This window comes from Orcinus orca, chromosome 19, assembly GCF_937001465.1.
Source record: "Orcinus orca chromosome 19, mOrcOrc1.1, whole genome shotgun sequence".
Lineage (NCBI taxonomy): Eukaryota > Metazoa > Chordata > Mammalia > Artiodactyla > Delphinidae > Orcinus > Orcinus orca.
This window is the reverse complement of record NC_064577.1, coordinates 35679496-35698872: the sequence shown is the minus strand read 5'-3', so window position 1 is coordinate 35698872 and position 19377 is coordinate 35679496. Positions and strand designations below refer to the sequence as shown.

Below are 19377 nucleotides of genomic sequence, written 5' to 3'. Positions count from 1 at the left end.
GCCCTTTGGAATCCACACTGGGCGTGGCCTTCACCAACTGTATGGGGCCTCCAGGGGTGGCCTCAGGTGGCCACAGCCCGCCCCCCGCCCCTCCCCGGCCTCCTGTAGCCGGGGTTCCCTGTGGCCTCCACACTTCACCAGCTTCCCTTCCCCAAAACCAAAGGCAGCTCAATGATCAGGAGCACGGAATCCAGCTCTGAGGTGGGCCAGTTCTGGTGTACTAACGCTAACAGTGGGGAACTGTTTGAAGCCCTCTATGCTTCAGGATCCTCATCTGAAAAATGGGATTTACTGTGGAGGATTGAAAGAGATAATGTAATATAGACCACTTAGCACAAACAGCAAGTGCTTAATAAACGTGAGTTTTTGCATAACCAAAGCGACTGAAAGCGAACCATCTCAGGGACCACCACGAGGAAAGCAAAGGGGGCATTTTTACACAATTACCCATCAGGACCAACCTTGAACCTGATCTGAGCTTCAGCTTTCTGTTACACTGGAAGAACAGAGGAAGCCTGTTTCTAAATTTGCGTTTTGCTAGCTCTGAATAGACTGAGAATGCAAAATGAGATACTGAAGCCAAGAATTCCCCAGGAAATGGTTTTCAAATTATCATTCAGTCAAGTTCTCCATGGGGCTGAGTTTCTGCTCTACCCATGAAAATACCACTTTTAAAAAGATTAATTAAGGGGTGATTCCTAGTTCAGATAACAAGTAGGCTCTTCAGGTAAGACAGTGCTTCTCTAATATTGGCAGCATCAGAAATACGTGGGACCAGGACTTCCCTGGTGGCTCAATGGATAAGACTCCGTGCTCCCAATGCAGGGGGCCCTGGTTCGATCCCTGGTCAGGGAACGAGATCCCACATGCGTGCCGCAACTAAGAGTTCGGATGCCACAACTAAGGAGCCTGCGTGCTGCAACTAAGGAGCCCACAGGCCGCAACTACGACCTGGCACAACCAAAATAAATAAATAAATATTAAAGAAAAAAAAAGAAATAAGTGGGACCTTGTTGGGGGTTCAGATTCTGGAGATTCTGACCCTGTGAGTCTGGTTTGGGCCTGAGATCGTTGCTACCTGTCTGTGGACCATCCTTGGGGTAGCCAGGCTTTATCAAAGTTTTCCAGCCTGTTTTAATAATTCCCTTTCAAAGAATCCACTTAAGTAGAGGTTTGTTGTACAAAGCAAGGTATCTGCATAGTGACTATTTTCCCCTGGAATGTTTATGCCCTTTGGGTTGTGACTTATTTTCATAATTTAAAAGTAGTCTTTGTGTGAAAACAGACTCAGAGGGCTTCCCTGGTGGCGCAGTGGTTGAGAGTCCGCCTGCCGATGCAGGGGACACGGGTTCGTGCCCCGGTCCGGGAAGATCCCATATGCCGCGGAGCAGCTGGGCCCGTGAGCCATGGCTGCTGAGCCTGCGCGTCCGGAGCCTGTGCTCCGCAACGGCAGAGGCCACAACAGTGAGAGGTCCACGTGCCGCAAAAAAAAAAAACAACAGACTCAGATACAGGGAACAAACTGTTGGTGCCAGAAGGGAGGAGGATGGGGGATGGGCGAAATAGGTGTAGGGAATTAGGAGGTAACAAACCTACAGTTATATAAAAAGATAAGTCATGGGGATATAATATATCACATAAGGTATATGGCTAATAATATTGTAATAACTCTGTATGGGGACAGATGGTTACTAGACTTATCGTGGTGATCATTTCACAATGTACGCAAACGCCAAACCACTAGGTAGAACACTTGAAGCTTACATAATATTGTACATCGACTTGATTTCAATTAAAAAAAAAGATAAAAAAATAAAAGTGGTCTTTGTGGATTTCATTTCATGAGAATAGAATATAATAATTACACAAAAAATGAGATTGCTGGGAGCATCCCCAGTTCCGTGTCTGTTCAGTCCCAGGGAATCCCTCCATGAGGAAGCAGTGGAAATGGGAAATGAAGTGGGGTCTGGGCTGAAATCAAAGGAAGCGGAAGTAGATCCATACACCCTTCCCCAAAGTCGGCGTGCTCACAGAAAGGCTGAAGCTACTGAACGTCTTCAAAGCAAAGCACCGACTTTGCCTAAGACCTTCGGGAGCCCCAGTGCACCAGGGCCCGGGTGAGGAGCAGGTGGGGCCCCTGGTTGGCACCTGAGAACAGGCAGGGCCACGCTGCTTCTCTTGGGGTCAGGAGTGCCCGGGATGCTGCTGGGCATCTCATGAGCACACAGGGGTGCCAGGACACGCTTTGGTCCACCTGGCCGTTCGTTGGGTGTGAAGGTATAAGGTTCTGTTTGCCTGGCATGCAGCCAGCACTCAGTAAGTGTTCATCGACTAAATAAATAGTACACGTCACCGGTGGCCATTTTTTAAGGGTGGTGGGAAGAGAGGGTTAACAACTCTGGCACCCTTTCTGGCTGCCTTGGCTCCTTCTTTCCCCTGCCCACTCCCAGGACCCCATGGATGAGATTGCGGGAAGCGCCCTCCCCCCAACCCCCGGCTGGGGGAGCTAAGGGGCCCTCACTCACCGGGGTCAGCTTTCCGGATTTCACTGTACACCGTCTCCGTGCCCTTTGTTCCCAGACCTGGAAAGGGACCAAGCACAGGTCAACAACTGCCTCTGGGCACCAGGTCAGCTCACTGCTGAAGCAGGAAAATGTTGGAGGCTCCCAGGCAAGGCTGTACCCCACTACCCACCCCACGAGTGCCCATCTCCAGGAGCCCCTGGAATCCCTGTCACTACTGAGCCCGGGCCATTTCCCGGCTTTAGAAGATCATGGTCCCTCCAGCATCACTCTCAGCCTGGAAGTATGAGGCCAACAGGCCACTGTGGGACCCCTGGACCTAGGGGGCGCAGGTAGAGGTACCCCCAGCACAGACCTGTAGCCTCCAGCTCGGTGGCCCCATCCCTCTTCCTCTGCCACTGTGTCCCTCTGTCCAGCTGCTCTGCCAGCCCCTCTCAGGAGGCTGGGTTAGGGTCTCCCAATTACCCAAGGTCAGGGTTAGAGCCTGGGTATCATCTGTGACTCTAAGGATAAGCTGGGGCCCAGTTACAACTCTAGACAACTGGGCTGGTTGACTTCAAACGTCAGCAAGCCGGGCCTCACTGCAGATCGATTGAATTGGTCCAGGGTGGGCCCTGGTGTTGGTGTTTTTAAGAGCTTCCCAGGGGATTTTAATATACAGACAGGGTTCAGATCCTCTGGTCTGGACCCTTTCTGAACAGCAGACAAGATGACCCACTTAGGGTGTGGATTACACCCAGAGGAGCCTCAGTGGTTTGAGAGACAAAGAGCCCCTGTACAGCCATCTGTTTAAGCTGACGTGCACACACAGGTTATGTACACACACACGTACACACGCTCCTGGTGCATCTACATGCACTTACACACACAGACCCTCGGGGATGCAGCCCGCCACTTCCCTCTCACCTGCACAAAGGACCAGGAAGCCTTATTGCAGAAAGGTGCCTGATGCCGTGGGGCCAGCATTCTCTCTCTATAAATCGGGAAACGGAACCCCAGACTGGGTGATGCTTCCTGCCGCCACGGTCAGTGCCACGTGGATGTCGTTTTCCTCAGTGGCAGATGGCCAGGGCACGTACACGGATTCTAACTGCACCAAGATACCCTCGACTCACCAGGCTCCCCTCTCTCACGCCCTGGTCCTGCACACACTCCTCCGCTGTCTGCATGGCCCTTTTGCTTTGCCCCGTTCCTCCTCATCCTCCAAGCCCCAGGACAAGCTTCGCTCCTGCACTTGGGTGCACATACCCTCACACACCTACACACTCCCTGACACACTCCCCCCTTCCCTGTGCCCTGGGCAGTTACGTGGGCGCCCATGGCACACTGACACGACTCGCCCCCACAAGCATCTCCCCTGGCGGGCCCCACGCCCTCTAGGGCAGCGCCCGGGTCTTGTGCTCCTCCCGATCCCAGACTTTGCACAGCTGCCCGGGGCACCTGTAAAGGCTGATGGGACAGTGAAGACAACAGTCAACGTCCCCGCGGGTGTCTCTGTCTCAGACTCCCAACCTTCAGGAGGCTCTTGGCAAGATCAGCCTGATCCCTGAAGTTTTAGGATTAAAATCACGGTCATTCGTCACACACTACGTGGTCGTGGTTCTTATGTCAGGATCTAAATGGCAGGAGAAAGCTTGGGTGGCAGTTCAGATAGACAGCTGTACTTGGGGCACTTGGGGTGCCAGGACCTTGCAGAAGGCATCGTAGCGATTCCCCCCAGGGCACCGAATAGCAGTTGGTACTCAGCAGAGTGGCTGAGATACCAGGCACCCCCTGCTGGGACACCTGCCTTTCTCTAAGAGCACAGCAGAGATGCCCTCACCACTCTCCACTCTCCATGGCAGCAGATCTGGAGGTGCAGAGGGAAGCTCCAGCAACTCCCCTATCTACTGGGGGTTCTACCGCATCACTAAGGGACTCTTTGCTCAATGTCAGGCATGGGCAAGTCACTCGTTCAACATGGTCCTAACACCTATTGTGTGCTGGGCACTGTGGAAGAGGAAAAGGTGACCGGGGACCTGGTTCCAGCTTTCGGAAGCTCCGGGCCGTGGGGCGGATGGTATGCAAACAATGCTGTGACAAACGCTCTAGGACACTGCATACCAGGAGCACTGGGGGCCCTGCCAGCTCACCCTCCTTCACAGCGGGAGCTGGGGGCGTGGGGAGGGAACGGAGGGGAGGGAATGGAGGGGAGGGACTGTGCGGCCAAGCCTGGGGCCCTGGACACCCCTGGGAACTCCACCGCCCCCAGGCACATAAGGGGTGGCGGGTAGACCTCTGGTCACCTTGGGGACGCTCTGACACCCTCTGGACCCAAGGAGCTGCACTCAACTCCCTTTCACCTCATAACTCTGTGTATCAGCCAGGGCAGCAGGATGGTTTCACTTCTTGGTTGAGTTGCCAGATTTGCAGCTGGCCCAGCAGTTTCCCCCACTGCCCTCCTGGCTCCGCCCGGCCAGGGGGATGGGGTTTGCAGCTCACTGAGAGTGCCCCTCCTCCCGCTGCTCCGAGGCAGCAGCTGCCTGCTAACGACTCAACCAGGCCAGCAGGCTGTTTGTCTCTGCTGCCAGGGATGTTTCCGGATGGGCTTTGTTTTGGCTTCTGTTTTTCTCTGTTAACAGAGAAAGAGATGGCTTCAACGTCATGGGGTTTTCCCAGCAATTAGTCTCAGAGCAAACATGCAGCAGACCAGGATTTAACGAGTTCCTTCCCACCCCTCCTCCACCTCCAAGTGACCACTTGGTCAGCTGCCAGCCACGGTTAGAGCTGGACATGGTCCCCACTCCTTCCTCCATCCCATCTGTAGAGGAGGGAGGCCTTGAGGACAGGCAACTGGGTTGTCCAAGACCAGGTCAAGTTGACTCACCACTGGCCTTGAACCCACAAAGTCTGGCCCTCACCTAGTAACGCCCCACTCCCCACCCATGAGAAAACAGGGGGACGGCATCCTGGGCCAGGCCGCTCTCCCCCACTGTCCCTCAGCTGCCAAGGAGGCTGGGTCCAGAAAACAACCTGAATCCCCTAGAAACTCTCCATTTCCATCCGGGTGACTTTCAGTCCAGCCCTGCCGAGGCCCCTGCGGCCCACTCAGCACCTTTGTGAAGACTGGGGAAAGGTGACCTGGCTGGTTACAACCCTGCAGGTACAGAGAGAGCTTGGCAAAGGAAAGCACCCCTGCTTCGCCCGGTCCCAGGGGTTCTCTTTTCCCTTCAACCGCTCCCCACCTTCAAGCAAGAAAAAGAAAACCAGACGCTGCTAACATGGAAACATCCCCAAAGGAATGGAAAACGGATGCTTTTCCAAGGACAAAACCTTGCTTCCTTCTTCCTGCTTCAGTTTCCTTCAATCCAAAGCCTTCCAGGCCTCACATACAGCCCTCATAACTCCACCTTGCCCGGGCCCAGCCGGCAGCAGGGTAAGGGTGGGGTCCGGCCCTCTGGGACAGGTATCAGAACCGAGAGGTCAGAACCCAGGGCAATTGCTCTCTGCTTGAGCACAGTGGGGCATGGAGGGCAGTGGGGTTTCCCACACACATTCAGCCCTGCCCTCTTGCTGTGGTTCCCCTTTCCTTCCAAGTCTGAAGCCCCCTTAGGAGGAAGTAAGCTGTTACCTGTGGGATGGCACCCACGATGCATGGTGATGGAGGGGCTCAGGCTGGACCACGGAAGGCTGGCGAGGAGCGCCCTAAAGTCCCATCGGCCAGAGCCCACCCACACTTGGTTCTGAGCACCAAGACCCCTGCGCTGTCTCCTCCTGGGCTCTCAAATTTAACCCAACCGAACCAGGCTCCCCATGAGCCTGTGCCTCCCAATCGCAGGCATCACGACCATCCATGCGGTTGTTGGGTCAAGAAACATGTAGTCATTCTGTCTCTCCCATCCTGGCCACGAATTTTTCATCCAGTACTGCGGTCTGTCTGTAACATCTATCCAGAATCTATCCACTGCCAGCACTTTGGCTCCATCCTCATCCCCTCTTGCCCGGTTTCCACTTTTGTTCCCTTTAATCCGTCCTCCACACCAGCCACAAGGATCGTTTTTAAAAGAAGGAAGTTGGAACTTGTCACTTCGCTGCTTAAAGGCTTCCAAAGGCCCCCAGTCCACCAAGACTAGAACAAAAAGAGAACCCCAGCGGCCCTGCAGTCCCTGGGCCCCGCCTGGTCCTCCCAGCTTCATCTGCCTCCACTCCCTCTCGCCCTCTCTGCAGACATTTAAGGACCAGAAAGAGTCATTTAAGGATCCTTTAAGGTCTCCTTTCAGGTCTTTAAATGAGCCAAGCTCTAGGCCACCACCCACTGTCCTGCCACCCCTCACACAGGCCTTCTGGGACCACCCAGCCGAAAAGGCATCACCTTTCAGGCCTTCCACCACACCCCACTCTTCCTGCAAACTCTGACTCTAACCTGATACTATCTGCTCATCGGTTCCTTGTTTTCCTGACTCCCTCAGGGGCTACACCTCCATGAGAAGGGGACCACATATGTACCTTTGCTGCTTGCACTGGGGCTGGTCCATCATGGGCCCATAATTTGCTAACCCAACAAGCAAATCACTTTACCATGAAGTAAAGAGAAAGAGAACTTCAGGCCGGCCGTGGCCCCCACCCCTGCCCCGTCCAGTCTAGACTTGGAACTGGGACGCCCTGTGTAGTGGTGCAGATCAGGCAGTACCAACTGCAGGGGCCATGCTGACTGCGGACTATGGGCATGGTGGCCCTGTTGTGCAGCACCCAGCCCCAGGGGCTACAGGGGACGGCCCTGCCTGGAAGGTTCCACGGACACATCTGCAGACATGGTACCTAGAACCGTGCTAAGCAAGGGAAGAAGGAAGGAACCCCAAACTCCTTCCAGATCATGGAGCAAGAGGTGACAAGAGAACGCCATCACCACGTGGCTCTGGCTGAGGCTACACAGGCATGGTCTGCAAAGCAGCCCCGGGCCTGCAAGGCTGAGTGGACGCAGCTTGGCCTCAGCCTCAGCAGGAAGGGGGATGCACAGCAACAGCCCTAACGAGATTCCCAGCAGGGCAGGAAGGCTCGGGTGGCTGCTTCCTTTGTGTGGCAGCCTCTGCGGGAACTAAGGAGGTTTAGGAGGATGTGCCTGTTTTTTTTTGTGGTGCCCAAAGCAGCTGAGATTGACGTTCTAGTGCTTGCTGTGGACTGACCCACCCTGAGTCAGTCTCCCCAGTGCAGGACCAGAGCTAGGGGCTTTCTCCAGGGCAGTGTGCCCCAGAGAACCACATAATAAAAACAAAGCCTGAAGCATAATGATGGTGCCACTGTTTACATGCAGAGGGAGTCTGTGCTTTCAAAAGCCTTTACCCAATTGTCCCTTTAAATAGCCAAGCCCTTTCATCCCCTTGCACATTTCATTTATACAAGCTCAGTCTGCAAGCAACTTTTTAAGGAAGGTGCTAGATTGGGGCAAGGGGGCTACCTCTGGAAGGATGCCCAAACACCCAGGAGTGAGGCTGCCTGCTAAAAGTCTCTCAACAGACCCATTTCTTAGCACTTAGTAATTGCTCAATAAAACGCAGCCATCATTACTAGTATGATAAATAATAATTAATGAAATTTTACACCTCCAAACCTGGGTGGGTGTCACTGCTCCTGCCTTGGGTATGTCCAGCCCGTCTGTCTGCAGACCACCTCCCTTCTGAGTGATGAGGGTGACTAGATTCTTGTCCGGGGGCCACAGCACAGCCCACCCTGGCATCTACACCCAAGCAGACAGTAAAACATGGGGAATCCCTTGAGTGATGGTGTTACCTCTGTGAGGCTCAGGGGCGGTCACTTCCACTTCAGTGTACTCCACGTCCAAGGTCAGAGGCTCTGCTCGAAAGAACCACAGCAGCCTGCGGTTAGACAGAGTCTCCTTGGGGGGGTCTCGGACCACAGTAGAGATTTCTATTCAAGTGATCGAAGAAGTCTGTATTTTAACAGGGAAGCTGGATGCAGGCTTAACTCCATTCTAAGTGGGCGAGAAAACTCAGGCTGGGAGAGGTAATGAGGAGGCCTGCACTCCCGGGATGTGGAAGGACCCTCTGGCTCAGGTCCCATTGTTACCACAGTGTGAGGACTTGTAAAGCTCATTAGATACAGAAAACAGCCGGCATCGGCCACAGCAGTTAACTATAGAAGACTTCTCCAAGGCCACAGGCACAGAACGCTTTCTCCAAGATGGAAAGGATCTCAGGAAATGGGGAACGGGGTCCCCAGCCCCAAACTGCTTTGAGAGTATGAGGCATACACATAGGAAATCAAGTTACACCCAGAATGGAACTTCCTGATTCAGAATGGGCTACGAAATAAGTCAGGAGGATCTCCCTTCTCTTGGATAGTAGAGTCACAGGTGTTTTTTAATATAGCATTACTGCAAATCATCATGTTGTACACTTTAAACTTACACAATGTTATATGTCAAGTATATCTCAATAAAGCTGGCAAAGAAAGTGTTAAGAGGCTGGGGTGGGAAGAAGTACTCAGGGTACTTTAAAGGTAGTGGAAATGTTCTTTTTTTTTTAAAGGATGATGGGTATGCAGTTATTTATTGAATTGCTATTGTTTATATTTTATACATAACTTATAAATATTACTTTGTATCTACTAAATGTTTAATAAAAATGAAAAATACATGAGAAAAAACAAAAAAATGAAAAATACACTATAAAAAATAAAATAAAATAGCACTGCTGCTTATCTTTAAGACAAGTAACAAGAGACACTAGACAGCATCTTTGGAGAAAGCAATAGGCATCTCCATTTAAGAGACATGAGGAAATAGCCACAGGCCTTAGCAGCTTTTGTTCTTTTCCTAGGGGTCTTTTATATAAAAGCAAAGGTTTCTAATTTTTAAAAAGTTAGATAGATGATTACCTTTATTTTCATTTAATGGCTTCATTGCATGGTTTCCAACATCTTCATTGTAACCTAGTTGAAAAATAACAGGATGAGTGACAGTGGAATTCCTAGTTTTCTATATAAATTTTAGAAAACTCAGTGCCACTAACAAAAGGAGTCAAGCCCAAATTCTTCAGTGTAGTTGGCAACCAGCAGTGTAGCTGGGGTCCGAATACCCTCCTGGTGGCCCTGGGCCCCATCCAACCCACTGCCTGGTCTCTTTCTAAAACCGGTATGACGCCCACCATCGCATGGGAGGGACATGGCTACTTATGAGTTGTTCAAAATTCAGAATTGTTCACTAGAAGCAAGCTCAGAAGAAATTAAGCTTAATTCTAGAAGGGGTGAGCCAGTGACCACAAACATGAAGGATACTAGTGGATCAGTATCATTCAGCTGGAGAAATGGATCCATGAGAACATGGTTTAAAGATATTGCAATATCTCCAGGCTGCCACCTGGGCAGGAGCAAAATTTTTTTGATCTTTTTTATCAAGTTGTTCTTTATTAAAAAGAACTCTTTCAAGTGTTACAAATATTACTCCTGAAGAACACATGGTTTTCCATTCCATTCCATTACGTATTTACAAATTACTATTGTGATTACTAACATACATTTATAAACTGAAATAATCCATGCAGAGAAAATATAATAAGAATTGGAGTATTTCCTGCACTTTGGAAATTTGGGAGGAAATTCTATTTTAATATAAGTCTTTATCAGCATTTAATTTAGAATATCATATTTTTGTTCTTATGTATAAATACAAATTACCAACAGAACCCACTTTATACCACAAAGAGGTATTTCCTCTATAGCACTGGATTACTTTTTGCTAAATATTCACCAAACTTTTCCAAATGTAGTTTCTTCAATGACACATTTGCTCTTTTCTCTTTATTGGCACATTACTCTTATTACAACATATATTTTATTTTACTTTTTAAAAAGTTTATGATTCAGTACTATAGGAATTGCTCATTTCTCAAAAGATTTCTCAGGAATGCCCTGTAAAAGGTGTATTCTAAAAAGTTTTTATTTTGTGTGACGATGTTACAGAATTAGAAGAGAACATCAGGGGACTTCCCTGGTGGTGCAGTGGTTAAGAATCCGCCTGCCAATGCAGAGGACACAGGTTCGAGCCCTGGTCCAGGAAGATCCCACATGTTGTGGAGCAACTAAGCCTGTGCGCCGCAACTACTGAGACTGTGTTCAAGAGGCTGCAAGTCACAACTACTGAGCCTGCATGCCACAACTACTGAAGCCCGCGTGCCTAGAGCCCATGCTCCGCAACAAGAGAAGCCACCGCAGTGAGAAGCCCGTGCACCGCAACGAAGAGTAGCCCCCACTCGCCACAACTAGAGAAAGCCCGTGCACAGTAACAAAGACCCAATGCAGACAAAAATAAATAATAAATAAATAAATTTAAAAAAAAAAAGAAAAGAACATCAGTGTTTAATTCCCAAAACTGTCTGGGACAGAACTTTTTGTGTGATTTAATCATGGCCCCCTCTGGGAAACAGACAACACCCCTGCTAAAAGGTGTGAACAATTTTCTCACAGACCTAATGGGATTAAGAACACCTGGGACTGGCTCCCCACCCTATAGATCTGACTCTCAAGCTGTGATAAATCTCACAACCAGGTATTCCATTATTGTACCACTTTTTTTTTTTTTAAAATGCCTCTATCAACAGTGAGATCTTTAAATTGGTTTCCCACTGGGGCAAGTTTGAAATGAGACTGCCTTGTGTTTGCAATAAATAATTCCACCTGAGAAGATGTTTTACCAATGCCTTCATTTTTTTTTTTTTTTTTTGCGGTACGCGGGCCTCTCACTGTTGTGGCCTCTCCCGTTGCGGAGCACAGGCTCCGGACGCGCAGGCTCAGTGGCCATGGCTAACGGGCCTAGCTGCTCCGCGGCATGTGGGATCTTCCCGGACCGGGGCACGAACCTGTGTCCCCTGCATCGGCAGGCAGACTCTCAACCACTGCGCCACCAGGGAAGCCCCCAATGCCTTCATTTGATAGCTGGTCTCTCTCTTACAAATGAAGAATGATTTCACTTGCACAGCGTCCAGTGTGTGAAGAGAACCCACACGGGTGTCCACAGCATTATAATTATTCTCCACCTTTCATTCCTTGGGATATTTAGAAGGTGGTGAAATTAGAGCACAATGTTCTGCCTTTCTTCATACGCTTTTGTTTTGCTTGTTAGCTCACCACCCAATGACTGATTAGATTAAGTGTCCCAGCTTGAAGCCAGAGTTTCCCTTCCAACCTCACCCCACCGCCCATAGATTCTGCTTCTCAGAGGGACAGGAGAGTGTAGAGCAAGTTGGGAAAAACTCTTAACAACTGCACAAAACCATGACGGTACCATAATGTCTGTTGGCTTCAGTGTTGGGATCTGACAACGTCTTCTCATTGCTGGAGTTCAGAAGTGGTGCTGCTGGCCTTAAATTGAAATTTAAAAAGGAAAAAGAAAAAACATTTTTTTGGCTCTAACTCCAAACCAACAAAATAATCAAGGAAAGAGCATGAGAAAATCAGGAAGAGTTTTCTGAAGTGAGGAAAGTTTTACTCTCTCATTTGGAACTAATGCTTTCTTCAGCTCTATGATTATTTGACAGAAACCCTTTTGCTGTTGAAATAAGTGTCCAGGCCAAAGGGCGCACAAACATGAGGAGTCCTTTATGAGGTGAATCCCATGTCAGGAGGGGATTCCTCATCCTATGCTATTGTTTCTTTCAGGAACAGAACGATAGTTTCCATGCTTTGGGATTTTAGATCTCAAGAACAGTAAAAATAGTACAACCATTTTTAAGGCAACTCTATTTTGCCAAGTAAGTAAAAACATTTTAAATTCCACCTACCATTATAATTTCATAAGGAAAAGTGTAGACAGGACATGACCTCAGAATAAAGCCATTCCTTCCCATGAAGGACAGTTGGCAATCTTCCACTGAGACACAGACACACACGCATACACACACACACACCCCCCTACACCGCTCACACCCAAGGTCCTAATTTTTCTGAGTTTGCCAAGAACCACTGAAAACTTCCTAACGACAGGAATCCCTCCAGACAAGTCTATCCACACCCATAGGACAGCCACCCCTCTTCCAAGCACACTGACCTGGACATCTCCACCGGCATCTGCTTGGCTTTGAAAGACAAAGAAAAGAACCAAAGTCAGTATAAAGAACCCACAACCATATCAGACAGGAACACTCATTTCAACCATATTTGACTTGTCTGAAGATTGAATACCCATAAAAAGAGAGAACAGAAAGCCAAATATATTCGCACTTTTTTAAAAAGGAAAATAAACGAAGCAGGTCTTCTCTTGGTCTTATACCAAGAGATTTCACATCATGTTCCCTGAAATTTGACATTTCGACTGTTTTAGCCAGAAGCAACTTCCCATCATGGAATGTGACGGAGAGGAAGACAACAGCACAGGAACCAGATGAGCCAGATAAACGGGCAATTATCTCTTTGCTTCAAGACCATCTCCAAAAGTAAAGGCTTAATCAATCCCCGAGCTTTTAATTCCAAACTGGCCTGAGGCCAAGGCCAGACTCAGCCTTAGGACTGTTTTCCCAGGGGGGCTGCCCCTTTCCTGCTTTAGGAAAAAACCCTCCTCATCCCATCTGTCTCATCCCATCCCAGGCAGCAGCACCAACAGGGATAAGCAACCCGTCTTATCCCCCCAGAATTTTTGCAGACTTTACCGGTACTGTGCCCTTTTGCTTGCATCTTGCTTAATTGACTCTGATTCCTGAGTGTCCATGAGTAATCCTGGCTTCCCTCCACTCATGCCTAACCCCAAGCACAGGGTAGAAATCGTGGCACAACCAGAAGATTAACTGGGAGGCATTCAGCGTGTGTGGGTGTCTCCACTCATGCCCAACTCTACCAACTGTAGGAAGAGATGTTGCCAAATCCACACGAAGGGCTGCTTCTGACCACATGTAGATGCAACTTCCCCCCAAATTCATCTTTTCTGGGGAGCCCAACTAAGAAGGCAATTGCTTTCACTTCTGCCTAGCTAAATCCAGGGGCAGTAAAATCTCCACACCCACCAAAACCAAAATCCTTGGTTATCAAGGTGACACCCCAGGAGGAAAACGGCTGTCATCAGGCACATGTCCTCGACCCTCACTGGAGCAGAGCACTCGCCTCCCGTGAGGCTGAAACCCCTCACATCCGTGACAGGTTCCCTGGCAGGGCAGCCTGTCAGAATGGAATGAAAGGACTGTGCTCACCCTTGGCTTTCTTCAGAAAATAGCATCTGGCCCCAAGTATCAAGGTGGCAATGATCACTCCGATGACAACCACTGCGATAAGTCCTTTCTTCCAGGGGGCGAGATAGACTGGAAGTGCAAAACAATTTTAAATCGATCAGTTTTTCCTCTGCCAGCAAGAAATAATATCAGCTCTAAGCAGCAAATCAGACTGATTTGTATATCCTTGTAACTCATGTCTTTCACTGAGCATCTACCTCTGAGGGACTCTGTGTTCATAGGAGGGGCAGAAATAGTTGTTTCTGCTATAAAACGAGTCAGTGATGGTCTGAAAGGACCATAGGACTGAAGGAGACTCTTCACAGGGTGTTTGTTCACCCTGCCTCGTTCTCCATAAATCACCCTCTGCCCACATAGGTGGGCTTCTCTAAAACCACGTCTGTTCTGCATGACCCACTCCTCTTGACCACAGGTGGTCCATGGGCGCACATTTGACCCAAGCTGGTGTCTCTCCACCAAGAATTTGTAATTAGGACTGTGTGAAATACTTCTAATTCCTTATAATAATCAATTCCTCTTTTATACTTAATTTGAGTGGATTTTTATTACCTGAAACCAAAGAGCCTGGCAAACGTGCTGGTCCCTTAACCCTCAGTAAAATGCACCAAACTCCCACCCACTTCCTCTGACAAGTGCTTTTCTAGCCTTGCCCTTGGAGCTCACACGACATTTTGCCGTTGAGACCTCGACTCACCTCTGACTGTCAGGGTGTTGCTTTGGAGGACATTTTTGGAGAGACTGGCTCTGTTGGAGGCCGTGCAGTAATACTGTCCCTCCTGCTCCTTGCTAGCCTTTGGCTTGTGCCAAATGGCATGGGTGTCATTCAAGGTGACTTGGTAGAAGGGTTTGCCCTCCTTTTCTTTGTAAAACTTGTATGTGATGGGACTAGATCCTTCATTCACAGAGCATCGAAGCACAATGGGCTTCCCAGACTCCACCTCCTCATTCAACAGGATAGAGAGCTTGACTTCATCCACCGGGGCTGGAAAGCAGGAAAGGGATTAGCACTGAGAAGAGAAGTGGGGAAGAGGAAGAACCTGACACGGCCACTGGTCAAGACCAGCTATCTGTGACTGTGACTCAGACTTGGACTTTGCCTTTTATTCAAGTCACTTGTGTTATCCCACGATCTTCACAGTTCCTCCCCCGATTAGCCCAGAAGGGCAGCAATGGACACCTCCTGCCCTCACATATTGATTAGACACAGGATGCTAGGGACACCTCCCTTCACTTACCACCTCAAGTATTACTGACCACTTAGCTAAACTATACGATTAACTTATGTGTTCTACTAGGGTCTGTTCTGGGTGAGTCTGTGTGTGAGACTGTGTGTAAGTGTGTAAGTGAGAGTGCGTGTACGTGATTTCTCTCCCTCTGCTTACAAAGATGCATGGCACCTCCAGATCTTACGAGCAAATAACCTTGACGCACTGCCTTCTCGAGCTCTTGTCCTGTTTCTCTCCTCCTTTGAATGATCTAAACCAATTGCCTGCATGTCCTCATTTCCCACTTTCTTGTTAGCCTGGAAACCTGACTTCTATCCCTCTGCTTCTGAAACTGCTCTGTATCTCTGGTTTTGAAGAAACTCAAAGATGACCTGACCCCTGACTAACTCATCCCTGAGTTCCCTGCAGGTCCAATCCATGGTAGATGTTCTTTCCGTCTTCCCATCCTTGGCCTCCCTACAGCTCTTGCCTGTCACCCTGCCCTTCCTTTGGAACTCAGCTTTCCCTGGGCTTCTGTGAAGCCTCACACTCTGATTCTCTTACCTCCTCACCTGCCACTCCCTCTTTATTTACCATTTTTTCTTCCGTTTGCCCCTTAAATGTGGACTTTCTGCAAAATTCAGTCTTCTGTTTGCCGTCTCCATTCTCGTCTTTGGTGATTTCATCTACATTATAGCTTCTATTTGCGAATTTAACACATAAACTTATGGCATTTAATGCCTAGATATATAGCTCTAGTCCAGGTTACTTCCCTGAATTCCAAGTCTTGACTTTTACTTGCACGAAGGTAAATTTATTTCCACTGAGAAGCCCTGCCAGCCTCTCATTCCCAGCAGATCCAAGAAGAACTCATCTTGCTCCTATAGACAGACCCTTTCACTCCATGTTCAACCATTAAAATTCTGATCCTAAACTGTCTTCCCAAGTATGTTCCTGCTAGTGTCAGAATGAACCGATCAGCAGACCGGTATCTGATTTATGAATCACCCTCTTGTGAGTGCAGGGCGTGGCCAAGACCATGGAGCTGCCGATCCAACGAAAGGGGGCACCAGGCCTGGGATGGGATGGTGGGGGTCAAGCACGAGGACAGACTCCTGGAGGGTGCAGCCTGACCTGACAGCCTGTCTTCTTGTGAAGCACAAGCAGGTGGTGGCAGGCCAGGCTCAGGAGCCAGACTGCCTGGCCTCAGTTCCCGACCCTACTGCCCACCAGCTGTTTATCTTAATCCCTAGTTGCCTCATCTTAAAGTAAGGATGATATTAACATGGAGCTTACATGGCTATTATAAGTATGAATGGGAATAATTTACTAACAAACTTCACACGGGGTTGGACATGTGGTCAGAGCTCAGTAAATATTAGCCACTAATACTGACTCACTTCAAACCAAGAGTTTCACATGGGCTTCTACGTTAGCTTCTTAAGGTACTGTAAGGTCTGAAGTCTCCACTCCTTCTGACTGATAGGACCAGCAGGTTAATCTTCCCGAGACCCCATTCTCAGCATGCCCTCCTTCTCTCTTCTGGCCCTTCTCTGCACACAGGACAAACCCCCAACTCCTAAGGCTGGCAGCTGATGCTCTGTACAGTTGGGCTCAGTTACTCTACCAGTTTATATCCAATGACTCTCCATTCCCAATCTTTCTTTCCAGGCATCTGACTTACCCACAGCCTTTAGAGCTGCTCCCTGGAGCCTTCTGATCACCTATTTGACTAGGCTGGGGACCATCTCTAGCTCTCTCTGCCCACCCACTGTTGAACCCTGGCTCCTGACCCAGCTCTTCCCACTCAAGCTAGATGATATCTTTCATGCCTTAAATTCCTATCACCATCATTGTAAGGAGAGTTCGTGTGACCATTAAACATGTGTTGCCTGGTAACATTTTTTTCTATATTTGTTTGCACTGTTATTCAAATGTGTTAAATTGTTTCTTCACTATTTAATCAGGAGATCCTGTGTTTATATCATTGTTTATATCCTGTCATTATATCATTGAAAACAAAGAATATGTCTTCTTTTTCTGTATGCCCTACGGCATGAGAGACTTAGTATATATTGATGTTAATTTGAAAAGTATTGTTTCTCTTAGGCTATACATTAATAGTAGGAGGAATCAGGGAGTTCCCTGGTGGCCTAGTGGTTAGGGTTCCGGGCTTTCACTGCAGAGGGCATGGGTTCAATCCCTGGTCGGGGAACTGAGATCCCACAAGCTGCACGGCATGCCCCACCCCCACCCCCCAAAAAAATAGTAGGAGAAACTACTGTCCAACTCAAGATGTCCACATGGCACGTGTAGACAAGCAGTTATTAAACAAAAAGGAGGAGGATGAAGAGGAAGCCTTTTTAAGCTTTTTACAACAAGATGCAGAACGTCTCAGAGATGCAAGTAATGGGCACTCCTAAGGCCTCCGGAAAGGTACAAGACAGAGGCTTGAGGAAAACGATCCATCTCAGGACAATGGTATGTTTCTCTTGAGTGTGAGAGTCCTAGTGACTGTTAGCCTGACGCTCTGACTGCTGTGGGTTCCACACACAACAGAATTTGCCCCGCCGAGGGTCCATGGTAGAGAAGAGCTCTGGTCTACAATTCTCAGAGAAGACTGTCCGTTCATCTAAACATGAGCAAATGCTAAGGGAACCCCAAAGCACAACTTCTGTGCTTCCTCAACTTGGGACACTTTACGCTTATGATTTCAGCAGTTCACTTGAAAGGTTCTGAAAAAGGATGACACTGGCCACACGGATAACCCCCAGATATTTTCCGGCTCCATTTACTTGGGCCTTGGTCTGCTTTGCCACACGTCACGTTCACGGACTTTGCACAAGTACCACCCACTTCTCTTGTCCACCCCAAACCTTTGAAAATGTGAACTAAAGCCCCAGTCCCACATGGATTCTTCTTCCCACATGACTTACCTATCACCTTGACCTGCAGAAGTTCGCTGACCAGTTTGGTATGGGAATGGCAATTATCCGCGATGCAATGGTATTCTACATCTTTCGTTGGGTTATCTTTGAATATTGCGGGCTCATTGGAGCCCATGCTCTGACTCGCCAAAGTCTTACTTCCTTTTGAAAGCTGATAAAAAATGGGTGAGGTTCCGTTTATGGATTGACAGCTGACTTCTATGGTCTGTCCTTTTATCACCTCAGACCTGGAGTCATGAAAAATACTGGGCTTGGAAAGCATTTCTAGAACGACAGAGAGAGAGAAACAATCTGAAGCAAAACATCCAGCCTAAGGGATTCGTCTCCAAACTCTGGGCTTGGCTTTCTCTGTCATTACTCGAATTTAAAATGCCTGCCTGCCTTATCTACCTTTGGAGGACTGCTTTAAGATTCTTGAGGAGGGAGAGGGAAAGAGAGTAATATAAACAAAAAAGGACGGCACAAATTCAGGAAGAACATTACATCCCCCTAAATATATGCTTATATTTTCACATATCTTATGTGCACATACACACACTTTCATACCTTTTTTTTGTATTGAGAAAAGACACAAGAAAAATATTAAAAAGTACAAGTACTCAAACAGAATATATTTTAAAACAAATTCTCATTGCCTCAGCCTCTCCTGATAGTAAATTTCATGCCTCAGAAACAAGAATTATACTAGGTTATTATTTAGAACTTAGCTTATTTATAAAGCTAATAAAATGAAATGACCTCCTCCCAAGAGCTACAACAACAAAAAGAATTACAATGGAACGACCCACATTCGTCTCTTACGTTATTTCCTTGTGAGGTAGATGACTGCTAAACCCTGCTTCGGTTGAGACTGAAATCTTGGCTGGATTTAAACGGAAGGCTAAACTGAAGGATCATGATGAGTAAGGACAGTGACGGTGACAGCTTGCCTGGTGTTCCACATCCATTTAGAACCCCGCTACTCAAAGTGTGGTCCAGGGCCCAGCAGCACGAGCATCCCCAGGGCACTGGTGAGAGATGCAAAACCTGGCCCCATCCTGACCTGCGCTGTGCCCGGTTTTGCATGCACATTCAAGTCTAAGAAGCCCGGCTCTGGGTGGTCCGAGTACCTACTTCTGCCCACTGGGAGTCCAAGCCCTTCAGGTGAGCCAGGATAGGGATCAAAAGCTGGAACTTAGATCTTCAAGTTTAGTGTCGACTAAGCAGTGTTTCCTCCCTGACCCTTTGGGTGGCTGCTTGTTCAAGCAGCAGAATCTTGCCGATCCAGAGGTCACACCATCAGCATAAAGCCACAAAAGCCATGAACGTGACTTTTGCCAACGACACTTTCCTTGATGCCTCTCTCCTGTACTCTGAGCAGAAATACCCACTTGCTGCTGTTTGGTCTCTCCTTTCCACTCCTCTCTCTTTCCCCCGAGTTCTTACCCCGCCTCAGTCTGAACCGCCTTCAGAACACAGAGGGTGGCGCCTGGCAAAAAATTCCCTTTCTCCC

At 48.6% G+C, this 19377-nt stretch overlaps 1 protein-coding gene across 5 annotated transcripts in view; it reads right to left on the bottom strand.

Moving 5' to 3' along the window:
• Nucleotides 1-19377, bottom strand: part of PECAM1 (platelet and endothelial cell adhesion molecule 1) — a 93407-nt gene that overhangs the window by 13841 nt on the left and 60189 nt on the right. For 3 of the 5 annotated variants that reach the window (XM_049702163.1, XM_049702164.1, XM_033438878.2), the window contains 9 exons: nucleotides 17874-18149; nucleotides 14427-14714; nucleotides 13694-13801; nucleotides 12562-12589; nucleotides 11800-11876; nucleotides 9396-9449; nucleotides 8289-8351; nucleotides 2526-2582; nucleotides 1814-1971 (listed from right to left, as the gene is read on the bottom strand). In XM_049702163.1, the coding sequence (XP_049558120.1) occupies nucleotides 1910-1971; nucleotides 2526-2582; nucleotides 8289-8351; nucleotides 9396-9449; nucleotides 11800-11876; nucleotides 12562-12589; nucleotides 13694-13801; nucleotides 14427-14714; nucleotides 17874-18149 (1013 nt within the window). In that variant the 3' untranslated portion in view covers nucleotides 1814-1909. Of the gene's footprint in view, nucleotides 1-1813; nucleotides 1972-2525; nucleotides 2583-8288; nucleotides 8352-9395; nucleotides 9450-11799; nucleotides 11877-12561; nucleotides 12590-13693; nucleotides 13802-14426; nucleotides 14715-17873; nucleotides 18150-19377 lie in introns of those variants that run through there. The other 2 variants (XM_004275632.3, XM_033438879.2) reach the window with 2 other exon arrangements.